Source organism: Ylistrum balloti, unplaced genomic scaffold (genome assembly GCF_031769215.1).
Source record: "Ylistrum balloti isolate Yb309-2 unplaced genomic scaffold, AGI_CSIRO_Ybal_v1 Utg371732, whole genome shotgun sequence".
Lineage (NCBI taxonomy): Eukaryota > Metazoa > Mollusca > Bivalvia > Pectinida > Pectinidae > Ylistrum > Ylistrum balloti.
Window position 1 is genome coordinate 55,950 of NW_026782871.1, and position 27,273 is coordinate 83,222.

At 35.2% G+C, this 27,273-nt stretch overlaps 2 protein-coding genes across 2 annotated transcripts; both read right to left on the minus strand.

Moving 5' to 3' along the window:
• Positions 1-2,294: 2,294 nt before the first annotated feature.
• Positions 2,295-7,302, minus strand: LOC132563448 (WSCD family member CG9164-like). Its single transcript, XM_060228206.1, has 3 exons — positions 7,044-7,302; positions 5,236-5,583; positions 2,295-2,686 (listed from the first exon to the last, which is right to left on the minus strand). Exons 1-3 carry the CDS (start codon positions 7,300-7,302, stop codon positions 2,295-2,297), a joined length of 999 nt encoding a protein of 332 aa, XP_060084189.1.
• A 9,477-nt stretch (positions 7,303-16,779) lies between these two features.
• Positions 16,780-21,959, minus strand: LOC132563449 (uncharacterized). The gene is made up of 4 exons (XM_060228207.1): positions 21,540-21,959; positions 19,691-19,784; positions 18,962-19,111; positions 16,780-17,183 (listed from the first exon to the last, which is right to left on the minus strand). The coding sequence occupies exons 1-4, from the start codon at positions 21,957-21,959 to the stop codon at positions 16,780-16,782; spliced, it is 1,068 nt and encodes a 355-aa protein (XP_060084190.1).
• Between the last annotated feature and the right edge of the window lie 5,314 nt (positions 21,960-27,273).

Sequence of the window (27,273 nt, forward strand, 5' to 3'; positions counted from 1 at the left end):
GTTCTTAAAATTTCTACTCATCCTTGACAGAAAGTTATCAAGGACAAAAAAGAAAGTACCGAAAGGTCAAAAGAAGTATTAATTCAAACTCGATTCCGAGTACACCATGTCAAACTTAAGAAAAAAAAACGATTTAAAAGGAAATTCGACAATCGTCATATAAATATTGGACAATCCCAAGTATTGTCCACCAGGTACACAAGGGAACAGTAAACGCGCCAAACTTTATATCGTACAAGGAAACGGAATATCTCCCAAGAAATCATTATGATGGCCACGAAACTCCCCAATGATATTCGAGCTGCCTCTGTCGAAAGACTGTTATGAGATTATCTTGTCAGTTGTCGACATCTTGCAAGAAAATTGTGATATTCAAAACAAGCGTTTCGATATCGAATCAATTGCTATATGTAAACATTTTGTTAGGAAAGCACGATTCATATTATCCAGAAATGGAAAATTCACAACAGGGAGATTGAAATATTCACGCTTATACATCTAGGTGGAACGCGGTCTTTCTTGGTTGAATTGTAGGAAAAGATCGAGGTAAGTGGCTGATGTAGAAGTGTCTGTCACGTTCTTGATTTATTAATATTATTATTATTACTACTACAGTCTTAACAGCCCGTCAACACATAAGAGGTTATAAGGACCATCAAACGGTGAAACAAACCAGAGATCCAAAGAAGAAAAACACATCAAACAAACTAAAAAGTAAAAGACAAATGCTGAAATTCTTTAATAGTTATATTATCACAAAAGATTAAAATGGTAAGTCATAGTCTATAATACAGACCAACATCTTTCAGATAACCTAGAAATTTATAAATCTTTACAGTTTCAAAAGGGGTCTTTAGACTTGTAACGTTACGATATTAAATTCTCTCGCAGACAGAAGGTCAATGCAGTCCAATAACAAATTAAATCTTCGTTTTTCAACATGATAGGTTTCAAGGTGTGCAATTTATTATTGATATCTTGGTTCCATTCCTGCTGCCACTGAGCTGTTAAAAATTGTTTGATAAATGGTTGAAAATGAGTAAAATGAAGATTAAAAACAACAGGTGGCAGCGATAAAGATTCCTTTGCGCCTCGATCTGCTTTTTCATTGCCTGGTATTCCCATGTGCCCAGGAACCCAGCAAAGAGCAATACGAAAGTTAAAGGCAAGTTCATGATATAGTGTTAATGTATTGCGAATGATAATATTTTCAATATTTCTATAGCTAAGACTTTGTAGTGCAGAAAGAGAGTCTGAATAGATTAGAGCTCTCGTTACTTTGTTTGTTTAAATATATTCAAAGGCGAGATATATAGCTTGCGCTTCCGCCGAGAATACTGAGGCGTTGTTCGGTAGCCGGCATCCATAGGCTTAATCTTGTGAAACTTTTGCCACGGAAACCTTATCATTAACTTCTGAACCATCAGTGTATAAATGTAGAAATTTTTTATATTCGAACATCAATTTCGAAAAAGGATGAACGAAAGGTGCAGTTGTCAGTGTCTGATTTAACCATTTCATGAAGTGAAAAGTCAGCTTATGAAACAGTACTAGAGTAATTCGAGAGAGGCGGAAACGAGGTTATATTGCTCTGGTTTGATTTTCAGATCTTGCATACTCTACGGATTTTTTTTGTATTCCTTGCTAACGATATCAAGACTGCACTAATCATAATTATATAAAAATATGTGTTTTCGTCTGCTGGCAAAGCCTTTAATAACTTTTTTTCTGGTTTTGAAAAAGACGCGATCGATAACCAGGCAAACTCTACCGCCAAATTATGCTGCCTCTTCAAAGACGAAAAACTATATGCATATCATCCTTCGGTATAACGATCTTATGGTTCACCCTTTATAAGAATCGTGAACTTCAATGCTAATATCAATACACGTAACGAGGACCGTGTATTAACAGCATTGATTGTTGGCTCAGTAGATTGTTAAACCTAACAGTATCCAAGTTTTCCTGCGATTCTAAACCAGTATTACGGTCGTATTGTTATACTGTTCGCGTTTATTAAAAACGAGAAATCAATGCAGTGTGGATTTTAAACAACTCAAAAGGTCATTGGATTAAATGTCTTTCTTTTAAGAATTTTTTCCCACTCTGTACACGACATGTTGCCGAATTCAGAGTTGTTGCTAGACTATAAATTGTCCATTTAGCGTGTGCCTGCATAACGCTGACGCTGCAATTTATGACGTTAGAACAGAGTGATAGTCTTTTCATATTCTCATTTCGTCTTTATGATAAAAGAGAAAAAGTTCATTCTAGAATTTAAGTTTAAAACCGCATTAGCAGTGTGTATCGTTCTTTTTCGATAATTTCACCAGATACTGCGATATATCTAAATCAATGCTTAAACTCTTGGCGACGTGTGAAACCTCACAGACAGATTTTCGGATTTCTTCCTTTTGTTTTGACGTATACAGGCTGACAACGCTAGAAGCCGTCTTGTTCCGTGCTTGGCGGTGAAATTGTCCCTCCTTGTTTACTATAGTACACAATAAGTCTTTGGGTTTTACCTGTACTCCAAGGAACTCTCCTATTCTTAACAATTCTGCAGAATTATTGCCTTTCAAAGATTCATACAAAACAACTATGCTGTTATGTTGAAATTTCTCCAACCAAAATACGTTTTTCCTCCTCCAGCGCCTTAGCCGGTCATCCACAAAGTCACTCCATTCTAAACAGGAAGACAAGCGTAAGCATAAAATAGAATATGGGGAACAGAACAATAAAAATTCATGAAATATCTACCATGAAAGAATATTGATAAGGAGAGTTATGATCCATTAAAATGATCTTGTTTAGAGCAGTAAGTAGAATTGCAAAGGATTGAAATGTCAGACAAGGAAACATTACAGGAAGCAATGCAGTATTTATTCTTTGATGATCACAAATGTAGATATGCGTTTACTGTAAAGTCACTTATTTTCGTTGATTTTGTGGTTACTATAAATCCATGAATTAGACTGTATAATTACAAAATCATAAACGAATAAAAAATTACATGGATCGTAGTATCAGTAGATTTCGTGAGCAAGATTTGACCACGAAATGAAGTGCCAACGAAAATGCATATTTTTTTGAAAACCGCGAAATGTTACCCACATGTAAATGTATGATTTTACAATATGTGTTTCAATTAAGGTTATTGTATATGATATATGCATAATTCTACAGCTGCATTTTGTTGAAACAATATCGATAAACATAGTGTAATATTGGTTAACCACAGGAATCGGATGTTCCATATACGAAATATAAGTAATATACTTCTAAAATAGCAAGAATAATATATAAATAAAACACTATTTCCTGATATATTAGTAGTATAATAGCTATATTGTACATAGAGAATACCCAATACCTATGGGTTAACATTGGGACGTTGTGATTATATTTTCTCTTACCCTGGACAGGTAAATCCACCCTTTTTACCGCATTCGGGTAACCCTGTTGAAACGGTGCAGGTGGAATGGAATTATTCCATTCTACACGGACGCACTTGTACCGGATGTTGGACCTGATATATGTAAAGCTCTTAATGCACAAATCGGAATTAACTGTCAAGCATAAATCATTTAACTAAAATTAACATATCATCCAAGTCAGTTTCGGACAGGTACGGTTGTATCCCTTCAAACTGCAGGTGCTAAATATTCCGTAGTCCAGCCAAGGTCCCGATATGTACATTGCGTTTTTATTGCTGATGCAACCGGTTAAACCGTTAAAGCTTCTTACTTGAAAACGCCCTACATCTTACCCTAGGGTTTAGACAATTTACTCGTGCTCATTGCACGACTTGAAAAAAAGTTATTTTGATAGCTATAGTTCACACCCAATACCCGTGTGCTGATATTGTATTGGGTTCTCTTACCGTGGCCAGGAAAAACCACGCTTTTTACCGGTATGAGATTAAATTGGAATGCGTGAAGTGTCTGAAGCACGGGCCTCGTCACTATTTATATGCCATTCCCGAGCTTTTGTTTACACACAAATATACTTCGTCTCACTCTCAGACAAGGAAAATATGTTAAGAGAAAAATTATTAATCACAGCCTTTAGGGTGTTATAAGATTATCCCTACATCCGGGGAAGATGATTAAGCTCATTTAATTAATAACCTTACCCCTCGGAGGGGAGAGGGAGTGAAAAAATTCTATAATTCTTTTAATCTAAACAGTAAAAGCTTTTCTCACCCTAGAATTGAGATTGGGGATTCTCCTTTCAGAACAATGATATGACGTCACACTAACAAGTCACTAACGTCACATCGTCAATTAAATTACGTCAACGATGCAAATTATCGGGATGACAAAAACACGTCTAACTTTCTAATAAGGTCAGCAGAATAAGAGAAAAATAATCATTCATCCCCCTTGATGAGAAAGGTCGATCTAAAACCTCGGGAAAAAAATTCTTTTTCCTGGGGTTGAAATCCACCTATCTCACCTCCAAGGGGATTAAAGATTCGATTAGTCCCAAAATATACTCAGGCCAATTATTATCCGAATTGGAAAAATATATAAAACTTGCCGTGAGACCTACATTGTACACTACCCACTTACCTAGTTGCAGTATAATGAGCAGAAATAAGAAGGGTAGATTAGAAGAAAAGGATGGTGACATTACAAAGATACATAATTCAGGGAATTTCATAGACACGACGGAAGATGATAACACAGTTATTAAGTAGTACTAACGACACCAAGATAAAGGTACTTTCCAGCAGGTATGGCAGACAACATGGCGTCAGGACTTATCATCATATATGCAGGACAGCAAGATAGATAAAGTAATGGGAGTCAAAACGAACCACACGACAAGTGTCTTAAACAGCAGAAACGACGGACAAGACAGTTGTACTTAGCAGCAGAACCGACGGACAACAAGACAGATGTGCTTAACATCAGAAAGGACGGACAACAAGACAGATGTACCTAACAGCTGCAACGACGGATAAGACAGATGTACTTAACAGCAGAAACGACGGACAACAACACAGGCGTAATTAACACATGTCAGGCCAACAAGACAGACATACTTAATCGCAAATAGGAAAGACAAAAAGGCAGATTTACATGACTGCATGATATTAATGATATTAAATTGATGCAAATAACAGATGCGAATTGGGGTTAGCCAAGATGAGAAAGAATGGAGTATTAATAGACATCACAAATGACCTATTTAACAAAAACGTGTATCGAGCCAGGCAGAGAAACTTACTTCTAGTGTGAAATAAGGACGTATTCGCATGGTCTACATGCTTGCTTCTTGACTTCGTCTTATCAGAGGATATCAGATCCTTGACCCTTCGGTCTCCATTTTCTAGGCGTTGCCTTTTCGCTGAATTTCCCTTTGTAGCATATTCATAGTTGAAAAAGGATTTAATCGCATGCAACGGATTTCTTATAATGATTATTGCTTTGGTGAAAAGCTTCAGGGTTTGTTTGGTGGCTAAGTGAGTTTTGTACACTATACAATGTCTAGTCGAGTCGATGACAGGCACTAATTCTCCCGGAAACCCGTTCTCTGCGAGACCTTTATCCTGGTATACACTTCCTGTGTAGAAACCTGGAAAATGTGAAAATATCCCATGTCCAATCATTCAAAATATAAACAAAATAGTTATATAACAATCCTTACAGGATTCGTATTGTTTCCTTATTTGGTTTCAGAGTCCTTCTGCACAGGAACAGTAGTCTTAGGTAGCAGCAAACAGCTAATTTGCATTCATTCTGAACTAACTGGCCATGATTGAAGTATATAGGTTATGAAAAACGCACACTTACATGTACATATATATTCATAAATTACATAACAATTACATTATATTAAACAAAAAATAACTCCTTGCTAAAAATGGTTTTGTCATGTAAAGTGGACAATGTGGGGTTTCATAATTGTTAGAATTATATGTTTACATTATGGTTGGATTACTATTTGGGCAGTCTCGAATCTGTGTCTTCACACCAAAATCTAGCTTTACACTAAACGAAATTTTAGTGAAGGCGTTCCAAGTTTGAATTTGCTGTAATGTTAGAAGCTTGTTGCCATGACAGTGTTGTTGGTTTTTTAAACATGCGTTTAAAAAATGCAGTGTAAGGTTGGAATTAGTAGTAATTTTTGCATTTTCAGGCAATCACATCAAAATTTTTATTTACACAATTTTTATTTTTCTACTATTAACTTTAATTAAAACTTTTATAATTTGGTAATCTAATGAACAAAAATATCACCCAGGGCCACACCGAGAAACTTGGTACTGCTATCTTAACAAATCATATAATTAATACAATATACTTGTGATCAAGCAAAGTGAAAAAGGTATGTTACTGTCACAGTGCTTCAATTGAAATTATCCCATAAACATAGTATAATGCCGTTGAGCTGTATTATATTTCTTTGTTTTCTTATCTCTGCAATACGGCATATGGTTTATGCATACGGTTATCTAGTGTTGTTTCTCTTATCTATCGTTATTGTTATGTATTTAGAGACTGTCGGTCTTAGATAACTTAGAGGCACTTTCAGATTTACAAGCGAAGCTATGCCCACTACTTATCTGGCGGCACTTTGTATTATGGCAAAATGACATGAACAATCTTACTAACTGCCATATTTTTAATCAAGGAACTTTCCAAAGATCAAAAAGATTGCACCATAGAAACAGAAATGACACACAAAAGAAATTGTATAAGATAAATGTTTTAGAATATTTTACTTTAACCCTAAGATAGTAGTTCATATTAACCTCAGGTATCTAATCCAGTTCGTTAGCATAATAGACAACAATAATGACATCATTGCAACGACAAATGTTCCCTGTCTATAATTCGTCGAGCTCCTCTCCATGATCACAATGACATGGAATACATGAAATGTTTGGATTTTATTTCAAGGTGCAATAAAGAAGTATTGACCATGTGATGTCAACTATCAAATTTGATGAGGTATTTATATACATAATGTTATAAATCATGTTGATATGTTAAAATACGAGAATGCATTCAATTTTAATATTCAATAAATACCTGTAAGCTCCTGTATCAGATGTCTCATCCAGGTGTTACCAGATCCAGGAAAGCTGATGAGTGCTGTTCGGTGTTTTGGTTTGTCGATAAGAAATGACAAGTTCCTTGGTTGACAAGTCTCAGCTTTTACTAGATCGTTCGATGCTGATAAACTGAAATAACGCGTTTGTTCTCCAGAATAATCATTTACAAAAGACGTTGCCAACCATTTGCAACTTGAAGACTTACTCTGGGAGTCATTCAAATGATGAGGTTTCATGGAAAGATATATCACAGCTGATCGTTGTGAAGTAAAATACCACAGAACAAATAAAATAGTAGCACACCACAGGAAAAGCATACGACGTTTCCACAAGACGCTTGATGGACAAGGAATCATGCCTGGAGGCAGTTAAATGGCCAACCGCTTGTCAATATGCAAGGTATAAACAAACAAAGTGAAGTAGTAGCGTAGCCTCTAGAATCATTGAATACTGTTGTCAGGTTAAAGAGAAAGCATGAAATTAGTCACTTTGTGTTGAACGGAGAGGGAGATCTTTGCAATATCGGACAGAGTGCTGCCATGTTACTGAGAAACTATGCTTTGTCGATGCTTTACCAGTGACAGGAACGTTCGGTTAAATTGAACCATCGTCACTGTAGTTGCATTTCCAAGCAAAGTCTCGGGATATTATTTTATACGTGAAGGAAACGTCGGCGTTACTGTCCAAGCACCCAAATCAGTATACGTTGACGTCACTGTATATACTAAACCTCTTACGCCAGCGTCACTCCTCAACCAGAAATCGACGTAAACGCTTAATATTTGTGATAAGACATCTGAAATTGACGTCATCGTATAGTTACATCTAGAAATCTTGCACCAGAATCAGTGTTCAAGCAATTAGTCTCCGTCTCCGTATTTACAGTCAGGAGTCTTACGTAGATGGACTCCACTGTCTTCTGCAGCTAGGTATCAGATATCACCAACAATGTCCATACTGTAAACAAACTTTCAGATACGTCAATACATAGTGAGTCCGTTCTTTGTTGAAGGCCAGGCTTTATGATCATATCTACCTTATCATTACTGATAATATGAAAGCCATTGATAAAGCGTGAATCTTTTGTGATGGTGACGGCCATATTGCCATTTATGACATCAGACTCTGGTTATTATTAGACATTTGGTTAGATGATAGAGCAACAGCTTGACTGTTCCTTATTTACGTAAATCGACGGTTATAAACCGATTAACTGAAAGAGCAGAAATCGAGCAGATTTTTTTATTCATTTACTATTTGTGTTATCTTTGAATTCCGTAACAACGTTGGCGGTCATGTTCCCTGTCTATAATTCGTCGAGCTCTTCTCCATGATCACAATGACATGGAATACATGAAATGTTTGGATTTTATTTCAAGGTGCAATAAAGAAATATTGACATCTACCATGTAATATCAACTATCAAATTTGATGAGGTATTTCTATACAGAATGTTATAAATCATGTTGATATGTTAAAATACGAGAATGCATTCATTTCTAATATTCAATATATACCTGTAAGCTCTAAATCGACGTATACGCTTAATATTTGTGATAAGACATTTGTAATTGACGTCATCTTAGAGTTACATTTAGAAATCTTACACCAGAATCAGAGTTCACGCAATTAGTCTCTGTCTCCGTATTTGCAGTCAGGAGTCTAACGTAGATGGACTCACTGTCTTCTGTAGCTAAGGATAGGGCATCACCAACAATGTCCATACTGTAAACAAACTTTCAGATACGTCAATACATAGTGAGTCCGTTCTTTGTTGAAGGCTAGGCCTTATGATCATATCTACCTTATCATTACTGATAATATGAAAGCCATTAATAAAGCGTGAATCTTTTGTAAAATTAGATAGGTCAAGATACGCTCTGTCGAGTATGATTAACAAGAGGCCAAGAGGGCCTGTATCGTTCACCTGGATCTTTATGACCACCAGTACTATATATGTGCATATGTTCCACAGTAGATGCTTAAAGTAATATGACAAATTACTCCATATGGGTTCTGTCCCTTAGTAGTCTGCCCCCTCATTTGTGCAATGTTGAATTGAGACTTTCTTATGATGTTTCCGGTTAAATATAATTGATAGCTTTCTTTTAAATTAAGGAAACAAGATGGTCAAACAATATAGCAGAAAAACCCTTAGTTATAGCTGGACGGATGACCGAGGCCAGCAGAAGCTTACTTACCCTTTAGATCATCGTTTTCAAACACAGATACAACATATTTGAGACTTGCATAGGTCAACAATACAAAGGAACATAATCCTAACTCAAAACCAATAAAACGTTTCATGCATATCATTAGTGATGTCACCATGGTCAGTTAAGCCCCGGTTACTGGAGGTATACTGATAGCTGTTTACTGTAGGCCTATAAACACTGCATAGCAAATGGGATCAACTTAGAACTATATATTTATGCTGTAATTATGAAGAATCTTCATTCAAAATGAAGCTCTTGCAATTCTCTTTCCGATCATGTTTTCTGTATTTTAATGTTGTGAATAGAACATAAGTAATTGGCTAACATGTAGTTTTTCACATTACTTAGCTCAATCCTCTCAGACCTCCAGGGGACTTGGCCTAATCTATTTTTTGGGAACAGTGTGACGCCACTGTGAAACGTCTTTATAATTTTGTTCAAATCATGCCAAGAAAACTCCCAGCCAAATATGTCCCATTAATTAAGTCAGGAAGGTTCTACATATTTGTATATAAGCCTTTACAGGCCAAATATACTCAACAAAACAAGAAAGGTTAACATGTTTCCTTGGCGAATACCTGTAAATAAGTGAAAACAAAACGACGTTTGTGCAATATTAGAAAATGGTACTGTTTTACATTACAAAATCCAATGGGGTTGCCAAAATCGTTCAAGCGTGAAAGTCTGTATTAGCGAAAGAGCTGCAGAAGGTTTTCTGCGACGAACTTGTATCTTCGCTTGAATTTCATAAACATTCAAACTGACAACTGTTCCTTAGATCCTTTATCATTATGCCCCGGCTGTCACAAGTACAGAGAGAAAGGGCTGTAGGCATGATCCAGGCTGGGGAGTCTCGCCGTCGAGTTGCACGGCATTTTGGTTGCAGTGTTACACTGGACCAAATTTGTTGCGACGTCACCGTAATAATCGGCGTAACTGGACCCGTGTTCACCGTCGTTGGGCCTTACGACAATGGAACAATGTTCTGTTTTCAGACGGTGATGGAAGGCGCAGAGTGTGGAGGCGACGAGGGGAGCGTTTTGCGAACTGCTGCGTCGCAGAACGGGACCGCTTTGGCGGCGGAAGTGTAATGGTTTGGGGTGGTATTTGTGGGGGGACTCGTACAAGGCTTGTTGTGTTGAATGGCAATTTAACCGGCATTCGATATCGGGACGAAATTTTACGACCAGTGGTTCTGCCATTCTTAAGACGCCATGGCGTTGGCGCCATTTTTCAACAGAATAACGCACCAGCGCACACCAGTCGCGTCAGCAGAGCTTTCTTGCAGCAGAGTAACGTACAGGTGTTAAATTCGCCATCTAAATCACCTGATTTGTCACCGATTGAGCATGTCTGGGACGTTCTTGGGCGACGCATGAGAGAACGTCAAAATCAGCCGTCAAACTTGCAGGAGCTGGCCCAAGCCTTGATTGCTGAATGGAACAACATCTCTCCTCGAATTATCCGCCGGCTTACGAGTTCCATGCGACGACGCTGCATTTCTGTTTACTTCGCAAACGGTGGCCATACCCGTTACTAATGGTGTTACCTTTGAAATTGACCCCAACGTCATTTACAGTCGAATAAAATCAACTGAACGCAAAGTTTTATAATAAACCATGACTGCAGTTTTATCAGAATTGATCACTTACTTTATTCGTACATGATTGGTAAGGATTTATGAAGGGGTTAATTAATTAATCACAGAATAAAGTAGTGTTACCTTTCCTTTTTTGTTTAGTATATGACGGCTTTTTGGTTAATCAGAAGAAGTTGTTTAACAATTTTACCAATTTAACCCCAATGACCTTAAATATCATTATGGGTCAAGCTATTTTTTCACACACTATATGAACCTTTTGGCCAAATATTATGATCCTAGACCTTTAGGTTAATCAGAAGTTGTTCAAAGGTTTAACACATTTGATTGTTGTGACCAAGGTAATTTCTGTTCTCAAATGTTACCGGGCACTATTGAGAACCTATTTTAGAATAATATCACTATCCTAGATGTTTTCGATAATCAGAAAATGTTTAACACATTTGACCCATGTGACCTTGAGTATGGGTCAAGGTAATTTCTTTTTGCAAACATTCTTCGACTTCATAAAAGGAACATACTGGCCAAATATAATTATTCTAAGCTTTTCGATATTTTAGAAGAAATTGTTTAAACGTTTTAACACATTTGACCCCTGGGACCTTGAAGATTGTCACAATCATTTCTTTTAGCAAACTTTGTGACCTTGAATATGGGTTAAGGTTATTTTTTTCGCAAACTTTGTTGTGCTTCATCAAAGGAACCTACCAGCCAAATATGATAACTCTACGCCTTTCGGTATCTCAGAAGAATTTGTTTAAATAAAAAGTTGACGGACGCAGGACGGACGACGGACGCCGCGCTATGGGCAAGGTGAGCTAATAAATGGTTTTTGAAAGCTTGTTCAAAATATGAATTTCAAATCGATTTCGGAAAAAATAATCAATGGTAGGACGTTCAATTTGCATAAGAATAATATGCGTGACCCTATGATTTATTACAATTATAAATTATTATATACAATACAAGTTAAATCGAAAGGTACTACATTGCTCTCTTTAAACTCATCAATTCAATATCTAAACAAGAGGCCTAGCGGCCTTGTCGATTACTTGAGATAAGCTATATTGAATAAAAACGTTAAAGGATAGTTAGCAAGTGTCATGAGACAGAAATTGTTACGTTGAATATATTAAGCCAGTGTCAATACATGCATACCATCAAAAATGTCATCCTATACTAATAATTCTTATAAAGTCATTTCCAGTGGGAATAACCAACGTTATGCTAAATAATGCAATTTTCTATGAAATTACAGTAAAGTCTAAAAACATATTCCTCCTCAGGAAGATATGTGAGACTTATTTCGGTAATTAAAGCATTTTAAGATGCTTCCATTCATTAAGAGCATTTGATGATACCATTTCTATGTCTTGAGGAGAGGAGTTTTGAAATTAGAGTCAATTTGATTCCCATTGTTCCCCCACCCCATCAGCAACTGGGGGTCAGTCAGGATCAAAATGGGCATAGCAATCAGACAGTCACCGTTCACTTCAATTCTAACCACGATTGAAATATTTCCAATGGATATTAAACAAATTTGTCTCAAAAACGTGGTTTTTCCTTTATAAACTTTAGTAAACTTTACCCCCTCCCCACGGGGAAATGTGAGAATCTGGGGCCATGAAATTCATGACTTTGATAAAGTACTTTGTGATGCTTCCATTCACGAAGAGTATTTGATTATACCATATCTGAGTCTTGAGAAGAGTTTTGAAATTAAAGTTAACTTGACTCCCTTTGGCCCCTCCCATTAGGCCCTGTGAGTCAAATTTGGTTCATCTTGGGCCAGGGAAATCGGTCAGTTGATTTAGAGACGAGGCATGAAGGGTATTAGAATAGGTCACCATAAGACTTTGTCTCTGGTGACCTAAAACATTCATGGGAAACCTTGTTTATTTAAATAATCATGTTATATGATTTTTTTCGTTGAAGATTATATGCACGATTGGTCTATGGCTACATATACAACGAAATTTACGTGTGTACCATCTGACTCTGTGTTCGATATATAATAAATATATCATGTTCATATCAAGGCATAGCAGATCTATATACATTTTTTAACATCTCAAAGGTTTCTGGTCCAGAAAATCATATGGTATTATCTATTGATCAATGGTCTAATCTACCCTGGGAACTACCACAACTAAAGGTCTTTTTAGAAGTTGCTTGCCACATTTCGACACAATAACAAGTCTTTAGAATCGACCAGGATATACTGCGATTGATCTACATATGCACGCCACGCTTTTCAAAATTAAATCTATGTTTCGACTTCAACGAAGAGGAAACCCCATTGAATAGAGTATATACATGTATAACTCATAACGTGGTTGAATGCAGTTTGGGTTGGAAAAATTGTTTCATTATTACCATACAATAAATGATTTAATTTCGATGTGGCAAATGAAGACTAATCATTATCAATAGCAACGCATGTCAATAACTGAAGGATGTTGTAACTGAATTTTTGTTTTCATAAGAAAGCATACATTATATGTTTTTGTTGAAAGATTTCCAAACACTGCTATAAACGTCATCTTGGCCTAGATATATAAGTCGACAGATCGATTAATGGACGAAAGAATCCTTTAATTGAAATTGTTTCATTTATACCCATGATCAATATATGTACAGAAAACTTTTTATAGAACCAATGGATGACATGGTTCTGAATTGCATGTCAACACCCTCCATGAATAAAATAGTAACATGCCACAGGAAAAGCATACGGCGTTTCCACAAGACGCTTGATGGACAATGAATCATGCCTGGAGGCAGTTAAATGGTCAAACTGTTTGTCAATATTAAAGAATGAAATTAGCCACTTTTGCAAGGTACAGAAAATGTATAATGAAATTTCAAGAAAAGATTGAAAATAAATAAAATGTTGAACGGAGAGGGAGGTCATTGGAATATTGGACAGAGTGCTGTCATATTACTGAGAAACTATGCCTTGTCGATGCTTTACCAGTAACAGGAACGTTCGGTTAAATTGAACCATCGTCACTGCAGTTGCCTTTCCAAGCAAAGTCTCGGGATATTATTTTATACGTGAAGGAAACGTCGGCGTTACTGTCCAAGCACCCAAATCAATATACGTTGACGTCACTGTATATACTAAAACTCTTACGCCAGCGTCACTCCTCAACCAGAAATCGACGTAAACGCTTAATATTTGTGATAAGACATCTGAAATTGACGTCATCGTATAGTTACATCTAGAAATCTTGCACCAGAATCAGTGTTCAAGCAATTGGTCTCCGTCTCCGTATTTACAGTCAGGAGTCTTACGTAGACGGACTCCACTGTCTTCTGCAGCTAAGTATCGGGTTTTCTTGTTGACCGTGTGTCTGTTAAAGTGACCAATTACATTAGAGTAGTGTTGAGATAAGCAGATGGAACCAATAAAATGCTACATGTGTTTCCAAGGTATATGCTATTATTGATTTTCGTAACATTAATAGGCGGAACTACAGTCTCCCCACAACCACTGGACATTGACACGGCGGAGTGTTTGTTTTTGTAAATTTTATGTTTATATTCGACTTGGACAGTTTTTTTATTGTCCCAAGGGAGATAACTCTAACTAGGAATGAAAGGAGTGTGTGAACATATGTCGAATGAAAGTCCTCTTGTATTAGGACACATATGTTAACTTTTCATTTGCCTTTGGTTAAATAAATATTTTTTTCTCTGAAATAAAAAAAATTGAACACTCGCTTCATACAAAAACACTTTATAACATTGTCTCGATAAACAAAGACATTTATTTGTATTCACATTAGCGTATTACTTCTACAAAATGACATCTTAAGGCTGATTGAATAACCAAAATATGTACATATAAGGGGTGATGAGGTGCAATTTTCTACATATCATGTATCCCTCCATGCATATGTATCTTGCGCCTCTCATCGGTGCCAATAATTTGTACCCCATCTTTTCGTTGTACATATAGACTGAAGTAAATGTCGTTCAGATCTATATGTTATATAACAACAGTGATTGATATTATGGTTGTATTTGAAATGTTCCTGTCATTTAATAAATGACCATTTGACAACATTTCTTTTCCCTGTTGTTTTTCGTTTATAAGGTAGCAGTAAACAGTTAATTTGCATTTTTCCTGAAATTATTTGTCATGTTTGAGATATACAGGTATTGCAGATTGGTTATGAAAAATACATCATTACATGTATATATATTTATAAACTGTATAACAATTACATTAACAGTAGAGAGATGAAATTTGTGTAAAAAAAAATTCCTCTGATTTCTGACATTTGATTGTCATGGTAACCTACTGAAAAAATGCTAAAAATGCAAAAATACTGCTAATTCCAACCCAACACTACAACTTTCTAGGAGAAATTTAATTCTAAACACCTATCTTACAATCAAAAACACTGTCATGGTAACAAAGTACTTACATTTCAGCAAATTCCAACTCGGAAATTCTTCATAACATGACCACATGTAAACACTATGAAAATTTCACTTCCTGTAAAGTAACTAGTAATCTCCAACACAAAGCTAAAATATTATCCTGAAAAAAATGAAACCCCACATTGTCCACTTTAACATGACAGGACCAATTTTAGCAAGGATTTTTTTTTTCATTTTTAATTAAAACCTTTATAATGGGGTAATCTAATGAGCAAAAAAATCACCCATGGCCACACCGAGAAACTGTGTACTGCTACCTAAGACATGTACAACAAATAACAAGCTGCAGTCTCTGAACTGGGTTACCATGCTAACACAAATATACATATGATGATAAGTATAGTATAATACATATTACCGCGTGTGTATTACCTGATGTGAATACTTAAAGCATCACCTCAAGTATATCAAGGTGATGAGAGTATAGATCAATAACTTTTATTATAAAAAAATGAATCACAATACGAGTGATGGATTAACTTTATCAAAACGAATAAAAAACTTAACAATTGTAACTGCAGTAGATTAGCAGTAAAGAAATAATCAACAAAACAAATAATGATAAAAACATAAAAAAAATAATAGCTTAGTATTTCATAATTATAAATACCATAAACATCGGGGTTGGAGAGCAGAAGTGGGGATATAGGATTGTCATATAGTGTTAACAAATAAAGTATAATATTTATATTGTAGCCAGGTCCATATTACAGGAAAGTTCCATCCATGTTCATTAAACACATTACAAAGCAGGTAATTTCGTCTTCGTTCTCTGCTAAATGAACACTGAAGAACCAACATGGCATGTTGCAACATTGCTTGCCTCCACTTTATATATGACCCTGGATGTTGTCAGGACGTTAAGCCACTAAATATTACTGGATATATTAAATGATATGGTATAGAAGATGTTATGTGAATGAAGAGTGGTCGTTAAAATCTCAATTAAAAATATCACAGATAACTGACTTTTTTATTGCGTAATATGTTTACATTTTGTATATAAAAAGAAATAATGTCTATAATTTTTAATTGTTATTCATCTATTAAAAAGACCAGTCAGTTGAAACGTGTTTATTTTTATCATTTTTTTCCTTTGTTTTTTTTTTTTATTTTACTTGTTTGTGTTTTTTCTTTTTTTTTTTCTTTTTTTCCCCTTATTTTTGTTTTGTTTTTTGTGGTTTTTTTTCTCTTGTATTTGATTTTTTGTTTTTTTCCCTATTATCCTTTTTTGTATTGTGTCTTTCATTATTTATTTTAATATTTTTTGGTTTGATTTTTGTTAAGGTTTTGTTTTCTATTTTACTATCTTATTATTATGCTCATTTTGTTTTTGCTTTCTCTTTTTTTTTTTTTTTTTTTTTTTTTTTTTTTTTTTTTTTTTTCTGTTTGTTTTTTTTATTAACTTTTTGGTTTTGTTTTGTTTTTTGTTTTTTAACTGAAAGTTAAAAACTGGACAGCCTGTACAAGCCAAAATAGTTCGAATAATACAGGTGATACATGAAAGAACTGTTGGACACCTTGACGAACAGTTCATCACCTCTGCGGAGTTTGAATGTGCCACACAAGAAGCTGGTGTAGAAGCCACTTGACTGCTTTCCTCCACCGTATTTATTCATCATCATAATGGTTGCTCCGGTTTCCGGAAGCAAGTAATGCTCACGTAATAGCATATGGTACACTTGAGCATTCAGATCCGATGCAGGTGCTTGTAATGTCACTGAAGAGTAGATGAAGTACAGACCGTGTTCAATGACTTTGATGCTCCGTTTTTCCGGGTCGTAAGTCAACAGGTGACTAGTCATTGACAAGTTGTGGTAGTCACGTCCATCCCAAGGAATCCTGGGAGCTAGTGGTGGACAAGAAAAAAAGATAAGATCAATTGAGGTATTTCATATGAAATATAATAGAAAACATGTATTGATATACATCTATACAAATGATATATAGATAAGACTGGAAACCATCTTAACGCTCACTCTAATTAAACGCAGCGGATGTATGATAAAAAAGGATAAGCTTGGATATTAAGTTTCGATTCGATTTATGAAAGGAGCACTGGTATGTTTAAGTACATGTGTTGTGAGAGTCATGCATTTTTGATCTATGAAATGTAATGCGTTCAGTTCATATCCTTAGGGGTAATGTCACTACATTGGATATACAGACTGTATATGCATAATAATTGAAAATATATTATTGGTATGCTCTGTTGTTCCCACTTACCTATCTGAATTAGAAAGGTTCTGGGGTTTGATAAGTAATTGATAAATAATTCAATACTTTGAATATTTCATTTCTTTATTAGTCATGTAATAAATAAAATAAATAAAATCACCTCTATGATATTACATCTTTAGAAACAATTAACTTCGGAAATATACTGCATACTCTCAATATATATACAAGAAATTATCATATTGCAAAGAACAGTGTTCACAAAACATATATTACCTATTCAAAATTAATTAGTGTTTGTGTATACGATAATGCTTGGTCAATTAGAAGAACCTCAATGGAACATACATTAACAGAGTCCAGCACAATACAAAGCAATATGATATGTGCACTCATGCACATATTTTACCCTCCAAATATGGCGAGCAATAGGCTTTGCATTGTCGTAGTGCTCATATTGAAATTCAATAATTGGTTGTTGAATTTATTACCCTGCTTACTTATACACCAAGTTGCCTGTTGTAACGTTAATGTTAAGGTGCACAACATTCCGAGGAAGCTGACGACAGGTATATGTTATTGATTGTATTACGTCATAATGTTGTTACCAAAACATTAAAGTAATCGCCTGAAGATAGCCAGAGACACGGCTTGAAAACGCGATAATCAAGTTTATTTGCCGTGTTGGCCTTTTGCGTTTATATATATATACCTGTTATTATATATATATTTGTGCATTGTGTCGACAATGACTAGATATCAAATATAAAGTCATAACGTATAGGTTAGTAATTTTCCACTCAAAGTATTCTGCTTCTCTTGTTTCCCATCCACAGTGCTTTGTCTCGTGTATCTGAAAAATCACGATAGCGTGTTAAATCAACTTTTGTTCAGGAACTACTTTTCAAAAGTGTTATGTATAAGAATATACGACAGTGTAGGAAAATGTGTTTTGAAGAATGTAAGAAAACATTGTGCTATTGTATCATTTTTATGTTTAGATTTTACATTTTAAAATATTTATTAATACCAAGGTTTATATTTACTTTCTCTCTTAGCAGTGACATACATCTACGCATTAATTGTCGCGTAAAGGTCACAATAAAACGGCTTGTTGCTATGAAAATATCTTATATCCGTAAGGCATTAACGTGTCACCATTAAACGGTATAAAGAATGGTAGTTGTGTGTCTAGACCTCCTGTGCACTATAAGACCTTGTATGAATCAAATAATGCAGAGTTGTGTAAGTTTGTCTCTTTATTTTTTTACTCATCAACTGTCATTCTTTTCCGACTGATTAAGAATGCATTTATCTGTAAAGTAAATGTTAGAGGAGTCCAATATCCATTCGTAGAAGATTACTAACGCGTAGATTGGTGAGAGTGATTTGGTGCGTCACGAGTGGATATCGATTTGTCATTTATGTGATTATAAATGATCGACCTGCCAGTTTCATTGGAGTGTTTCAGAATGTCGTTGTCAAGGAACAAGTGCGCAGCAATTTCTCTCTTTTTCCAAAATGATAGTGGCTTAGGCTTGGTCGGGGTCTTTGTCGTCTGTTCTGAACCTCCAACATAACCAGCAACCGGTCCAACAGCTATTAACAAAGTAAAAATAGGCTCCGGTGAGTTCGAACCTTTGAATGTATCTGCCATGTTGTCATACCATATAGGGTCTTCATGAATTTGCTTCATATATACATATATACATATAGATGATATTGTTTAAGTCGTAATGACTTTTTTGTTAATAACATTTGTTCATGTCCTGATTAAAATATACTTTGAATGATTGTAATTGGGAATGTTATTTTTCGAACTTTTTATACGAAATAACACAATCATAACGTTCACTGTATTTTACTTAATTTTTAAACCAACTTGAAAAGCATATGTTTCCTGTCGTACCTTTAATACTTCACTGTAGTATCTATAGCACCGGGCATTAGAGGATTAGGCGTGCGTAACTGTGTCCTTAATACTTGCATGCATATCGTGAAGAGGAAATTAATAATCAATTGAATGTTTACATTATTTATATGCGGAAATATTTACTCAATATTCTCCATAAAGTCTTTATGATTTTTGTGCGCTGTGATTTTTTGTTTTGTTATGAAAAGGCAAAACGGCTTATATATGGTGTTTTGCAAATTGAAATTTTAATATTTCAATGCTACCTTCGTCCGGATCTTTTTCTTCGTCATTTGCTTCTGAATTCGTTTCTGTATTGGTTGAAATATTCTTCACGTTTCTGTAATATTCGTTGACTATCTGCAATACGGCACAAGAGAATGAATTACCATATATACACATAAAAACACAAATACATAGATATACCTTTATAAAATGTTAAACACCTACTGAAGCATAACAAAGGACATTTGTGTAGACACTGGGTAGTATGTATTCTATTTAAACGTTCAACACGCATCCTGAAGCAGGGAATCATTTAATCTGATACGCCCTATTACATTTCACACAGTTCTACAGTTACAAGAGGCCCTGAGTCCTTCACGGTCACCTGAGTTGAACTTTATCGTAAAAGACAAGCACAAACTCAACAAAAATGTCTTATTTAATATATAGCATACAGATTTAAGTCTGCAGATTACTGTTTGTAGCAAGTGTGGATTTAATGTACACTGCAGAAATTTGAACAAATCCAACTCTAAGAGTCCTGCACTGAAATTTTCAAAACATCGAACCTCCCTGACAAGGAAATTTTAGAATGTTTTGAATATGAATACAAATACTCAAACATTTCCTGGTGGATGTCCCATGTTATGGCATGAGTGAATATTTCATGATTTCTAATGGTTTTATGACCAAATCAAACAAAAGATGATATAACATCAGCCCATGCTATTTTTATTGTCTTCACCTGGGTGCTAGCAAAGGTTCATGTTAAATACTAACTGAAATGTGTAACGCTGATTGGTCAAAACGAAAACGTGCAGCTGTCAACCAGGACGTCTGTTTGAATATTTCATTGATTTTTTAACCTGCTTTCATATAATTGTCAAGCGATGTGTGTATGTAATCACCTTACTGAAAATTTAAAAAAAAATTAGTTTTGATATTGTTAACATGTAATGTTTATACTACGATAGGCTGACGTAGCGTATATGATGAAAATATATGATATGATATGACAACATCTGATATATCGATTTTACACCGCATCTGTCGGACAGATGATTAATATTTTTAGCTCTCTGAAAATTTTCAGCGAATGATTAATTCATTGTTAACATCACTTTGTTAAAATGGGTATGTGAGCAGATCATTCCTGTAACAGTAAGTAACGTTACAGGGAAAACTTTTTAGTGTTAAGTGATACATACCTTGATTTTCAATTAACATTAATCGAAACATATGCAAAGCTAACTTCAGACATGGTCTAACCAGCAGGTAGGGGTTATAAAGCCCGCTCGGTAAACCCAGTAAAAGACAGTACTGTTAGTGTTAGTTCTCGTAAATATCTACATAAGTTCATGTAGATAATTGTCAAATATAAAAACATACGTCAGTTTTATTGTCAAATTTAAAACAGTGACTGTCTAAATATTTGCTTATCAGTTGTGCCTTTAGTAATATAGCTGATTAATCGTTATATACTAGCATTGTTAATTAACATCACTTCTTCTAAGTTCACTGGCCAATTCTTTTGTATACAAAAGACAAAGACGAGTTTAAGGTGAGATTACAGCGCAATAGGGAAGAAAAAATTAGGAAAACCAAAAAATGATTTATAAAGATTCTATTTTATGCTAGAAAAGAATCATAAACTGATGCAAACAGGAAAGATATTAAAAGGTTACACCTGTATGTATTTTTGAAAGTATTCGTAAAGATTTTAGTTTTACATAGATCCGATATGTGAATGATGAGGATCTATCCGTTGTAAACTCGTTTAAAACTGGCGCCGTTTATATATACACACACACATCCATACCGTGACCTAGTTAGTAGGCCTAATACAAAACAACAATCTGGGTAATCGCCTTTAACAAAACATACACTTACCAACAAGAACAGTTTCTTCAGATTGCCCACGTCTTGCATGCAACACATGTTTGTTTTCTTGTCCAGTTTTATGATATCGCCGATGTCATTCTCTGTAATGTTCCTACCTATCTCTGCACACGGGAAGCACAGAGAATTTATAGGTTCAGGTTCAATAACAGTGCTTTTCTGAGCAACATGCTGAGCTGACATCTGCTGACTCGAGCCGGCTATATCCTGGTCAGAACTCTGACATTGTGTAGACCGCACAATTAAAATGCAGATGATACCAAATTGAATTAATGCAACACTTAGAAGTAGTACGAGATACACATTTTTCCTAGGTTTGTTGCAAAGCAAAAGATGTTTCCTGGCATCTTCGCTTAAAGAGTCGTATTTAATTTGTCCGTCATCAAATTTAAATTCCTGTCGTGTACTCATTATTTAGTATATGGCAGGATAATTCAGACCATCTACCGCTGTGTACTTGCATAAGTTTTCTGGCAGCGTTTGTTGTTAGCTACCGATGCTACGGACTTTCCAGATTAGGTGTTTCCCCAATTTTGAGAACGTTACATGCGCATGCGCAGTGAACTACATTTTAACTTGAGATTTTATACCGCTCCGCTCGAGTGAACAATTTTAGTTTTATCGTTTTGTAGATAAAAATTCCAACAAATTGATAAAACTTTGACAAACTTGAATTAAAAGTCAGTTGTGTCATGGAAGTTAGATGAAAATGGCAAATAATTTCAGTTCAGTTATGCTGTATCTTTATGTACATTTTAATCAATGGAAATCCCGTAATTAACATCTCGAGTTACTACTCTGTGCATGTTTTATGTCCATTCACGTATGTTTCACATTGTGTTTTTTTTTTCTTTTATATTGATATGTTTTGTCGTAATAATAGCTCCTCTAAGCTAATGTTGACTTTGTTATATATTGTATTGTATTGTATTGCCGAAACTGGCCAATCACACGAATAACATGAAGACTCGTAATCCATTTTTCTACCCGACAGGACGTGTTTTCAATTTAAATTCTTTTCACATTATCTATGCAAATAGTGAGTGATACCACTTTGTTGCAGGTAACGAATACCTAATTAATGGTGTCTGTGAGGTGTGCATGAAACTTGTTATTACAAGTATACTTACAATTATTCCTCCTCCAACAACTGTGTGTGGGGGGAGGGGAGGTGTGTTTGTGAGTGTGTGTGTGTGTGTGTGTGTGTGTGTGTGTGTGTGTGTGTGTGTGTGTGTGTGTGTGTGTGTGTGTGTGTGTGTGATAACCAATATCTTTTAAATTTCCTGGGCAAAGAGGCTCATGAGGTAGTATAAATAATCAAACATTTGATGGGGATGGTACAATTGACAACTAATGATCAATATTTCTTCATGAAGAAAACACAAATATAATAGTTGATAAAAACAAAAAAAAATGATAAAGGAATGAATGCATATTCAATTCTGATCTCTCCAAATTTCACACTCCAATATGATAAAATTGCAAAAGGTCTTCTATCTAAAAGTCATATGCTTTCTGTCAAATGATAATATCATAAGGAACTATTCTGGTATGTTTCATTTCTTTGTATTAGGTAGTTAACCTTTCCATGTCTTCAACCGTAAGCATTGCTTTGATGTGTAGCAAATCTATCACTTCTCTTGTCCTCAAAACATATTTTTTAAAAATGACACTGAATTATCTACCCGGGGCAATTACGTCATCTGTAATTGGTTTAGTGTATGTGTTTATTTATGCCGGATGTCATAATTATCTACCTGTCTATGTGTCAATATGGACAATGCTCATCTCCGTTTGATATATATATATATAGCTATATTGCCTCCCAGCAAAGGTACAGCACTGAGGGTTACCGAGGGTAACTAGAGCACTCTACCATTCCCATCTTAGTCCTTATTTATTTTACAGATCATGACTTCCACTTCTACACTGTTTCGAAATACCGAGACATATGGACTCGATTATCATCACCAGCTAAACTTTTTACCATATCGTGATTTAAAAAAACAACGTTTAGAATAACAGCCAATCATTACAAACGAACTTTGAACTTTCTGTTTTGTGTCCTATCTGACCATTTATGAAAATAACGTTATGCCTTTCACATCCGTGTTGAAGAACACTTATTTAAAAAAAGATATCTTGACGACGACCCTTTAAATCAATACAATAGATCCCAGCGCAGAATATTTGCATCTTACAGCGTATAATCTTTAGATCTATTTTTCCCGCTCTTAATTCTTGTGTTGACATACACACATAAAACGAATCATGCTGTGTCTTGTTCAAAATTTGTTTGATAAATAGCTATTTTCACTTACACATAAATTCTAGCTAATCTTATTCGGATCTCGGAAACCCGAACGACAGTAAATTGTGCAAGTCCGATTATTTGTTATATCTACAACAGTGTGTAGACGTGTACAGGCCTCGTGTGTTAATATAATGATTATGTCATAAATATTCGTCCTTGGCCTCTGCACAATCATGTCTGAATGCTCGAGGGTATCTTTGTTTGTAGTACAATTTACAGACGGGATAAGAACGTAAACACAAACAAAATAAAGAGGTCTTGAATAAGAAACTGTAGTTAAATACTTAGAAAATACATGTATTTTGATCATTCAAAAATTGCAATCGTTATCAGATAGTGTATCTGTGTTCACTAATCTCTCAACCAAGCGCGTGCAACACATCATGGGTCTTTACCCTTATCAGGATTGTGCAGATCAATGGCCATTAAACATGCCATAGATAAATAACATTACCAATGGCTTAGGCGCTGGTGAATGCCCTAGCGTGTTTGTTTTGAATGTATCTTATATAATACAGCATTATGTATTGACAGTGTGTTTGATGTGCTATATTTAGTGTACAGGTCATGAGCAGTTTTACCGTGTGTATTCATCGTGGTATTATACCCTTCACCTATATTTTCTGTTGATAATGATATCAACGTCCATGCTTTTCCAGGTTATGTTTACACACATATATAAGACCTGCGGTCACTGGCCGAAGGTCACCTAGCCCAGTAGAACATAAAATCCACAAATTGATACTGAAAAAAACTCACACAAACAGACTACATAGACCACTTTTAAAACAAATATCACAAGGAAGTTAACTCTTGTTAATAAACACACAACACCTACAAACTACTTAACTACAAGGCCCAACGCCCTGATTAGGTTACACTTAAATGGGAACATCAGGGTGCAACGGTCATGTTCTGGTGATCACCCGGGTAGGTAGGACAATGGGGATACACAGCTCTCGATAAATCTTTATACAAGGCAGTTTATAACAACAACAACAACCGTACACCAGTAACCACGACTCTGAAACAACAACAAGAATCCACAAAGTGCACAACAACAACAATACCGTTCAGTAAATTACCAATAAAAATATACAACACCAAAAACAAATACACTCATTCTAAACACATACTAACAAAAACGGAAGACAAGGACCCCATCCACCACCGGAAGTCCAGACAGCTCATAGAGATTAATCACTTGGCCAAGGAGTCGTCTCCAAATTTCAGACCAATCAATCCCCAGACGACTCCACCCATGGGGAGAGCACCCTGATAACGTCGCAAAAGAATCGACCCCATATTACTGAGAAACTATGCCTTGTCGATGCTTTACCAGTAACAGGAACGTTCGGTTAAATTGAACCATCGTCACTGCAGTTGCCTTTCCAAGCAAAGTCTCGGGATATTATTTTATACGTGAAGGAAACGTCGGCGTTACTGTCCAAGCACCCAAATCAATATACGTTGACGTCACTGTATATACTAAAACTCTTACGCCAGCGTCACTCCTCAACCAGAAATCGACGTAAACGCTTAATATTTGTGATAAGACATCTGAAATTGACGTCATCGTATAGTTACATCTAGAAATCTTGCACCAGAATCAGTGTTCAAGCAATTGGTCTCCGTCTCCGTATTTACAGTCAGGAGTCTTACGTAGACGGACTCCACTGTCTTCTGCAGCTAAGTATCGGGTTTTCTTGTTGACCGTGTGTCTGTTAAAGTGACCAATTACATTAGAGTAGTGTTGAGATAAGCAGATGGAACCAATAAAATGCTACATGTGTTTCCAAGGTATATGCTATTATTGATTTTCGTAACATTAATAGGCGGAACTACAGTCTCCCCACAACCACTGGACATTGACACGGCGGAGTGTTTGTTTTTGTAAATTTTATGTTTATATTCGACTTGGACAGTTTTTTTATTGTCCCAAGGGAGATAACTCTAACTAGGAATGCAAGGAGTGTGTGAACATATGTCGAATGAAAGTCCTCTTGTATTAGGACACATATGTTAACTTTTCATTTGCCTTTGGTTAAATAAATATTTTTTTCTCTGAAATAAAAAAAAATTGAACACTCGCTTCATACAAAAACACTTTATAACATTGTCTCGATAAACAAAGACATTTATTTATATTCACATTAGCGTATTACTTCTACAAAATGACATCTTAAGGCTGATTGAATAACCAAAATATGTACATATAAGGGGTGATGAGGTGCAATTTTCTACATATCATGTATCCCTCCATGCATATGTATCTTGCGCCTCTCATCGGTGCCAATAATTTGTACCCCATCTTTTCGTTGTACATATAGACTGAAGTAAATGTCGTTCAGATCTATATGTTATATAACAACAGTGATTGATATTATGGTTGTATTTGAAATGTTCCTGTCATTTAATAAATGACCATTTGACAACATTTCTTTTCCCTGTTGTTTTTCGTTTATAAGGTAGCAGTAAACAGTTAATTTGCATTTTTCCTGAAATTATTTGTCATGTTTGAGATATACAGGTATTGCAGATTGGTTATGAAAAATACATCATTACATGTATATATATTTATAAACTGTATAACAATTACATTAACAGTAGAGAGATGAAATTTGTGTAAAAAAAAATTCCTCTGATTTCTGACATTTGATTGTCATGGTAACCTACTGAAAAAATGCTAAAAATGCAAAAATACTGCTAATTCCAACCCAACACTACAACTTTCTAGGAGAAATTTAATTCTAAACACCTATCTTACAATCAAAAACACTGTCATGGTAACAAAGTACTTACATTTCAGCAAATTCCAACTCGGAAATTCTTCATAACATGACCACATGTAAACACTATGAAAATTTCACTTCCTGTAAAGTAACTAGTAATCTCCAACACAAAGCTAAAATATTATCCTGAAAAAAATGAAACCCCACATTGTCCACTTTAACATGACAGGACCAATTTTAGCAAGGATTTTTTTTTCATTTTTAATTAAAACCTTTATAATGGGGTAATCTAATGAGCAAAAAAATCACCCATGGCCACACCGAGAAACTGTGTACTGCTACCTAAGACATGTACAACAAATAACAAGCTGCAGTCTCTGAACTGGGTTACCATGCTAACACAAATATACATATGATGATAAGTATAGTATAATACATATTACCGCGTGTGTATTACCTGATGTGAATACTTAAAGCATCACCTCAAGTATATCAAGGTGATGAGAGTATAGATCAATAACTTTTATTATAAAAAAATGAATCACAATACGAGTGATGGATTAACTTTATCAAAACGAATAAAAAACTTAACAATTGTAACTGCAGTAGATTAGCAGTAAAGAAATAATCAACAAAACAAATAATGATAAAAACATAAAAAAAATAATAGCTTAGTATT

Coding starts and splice junctions, on each gene's coding strand:
- LOC132563448 (XM_060228206.1), bottom strand. CDS start 7,302: ATGAAACCTCATCATTTGAATGACTCCCAGAGTAAGTCTTCAAGTTGC. Junction 5,584..7,043: donor TCTGATACAGGAGCTTACAG/GTATTTATTGAA, acceptor CACATTTTCCAG/GTTTCTACACAGGAAGTGTA. Junction 2,687..5,235: donor GTCCTTATTTCACACTAGAA/GTAAGTTTCTCT, acceptor CTTCCTGTTTAG/AATGGAGTGACTTTGTGGAT.
- LOC132563449 (XM_060228207.1), bottom strand. CDS start 21,959: ATGAGTACACGACAGGAATTTAAATTTGATGACGGACAAATTAAATAC. Junction 19,785..21,539: donor TGAAGAAACTGTTCTTGTTG/GTAAGTGTATGT, acceptor GCCGTATTGCAG/ATAGTCAACGAATATTACAG. Junction 17,184..18,961: donor GAAACACTCCAATGAAACTG/GCAGGTCGATCA, acceptor GTCCACCACTAG/CTCCCAGGATTCCTTGGGAT.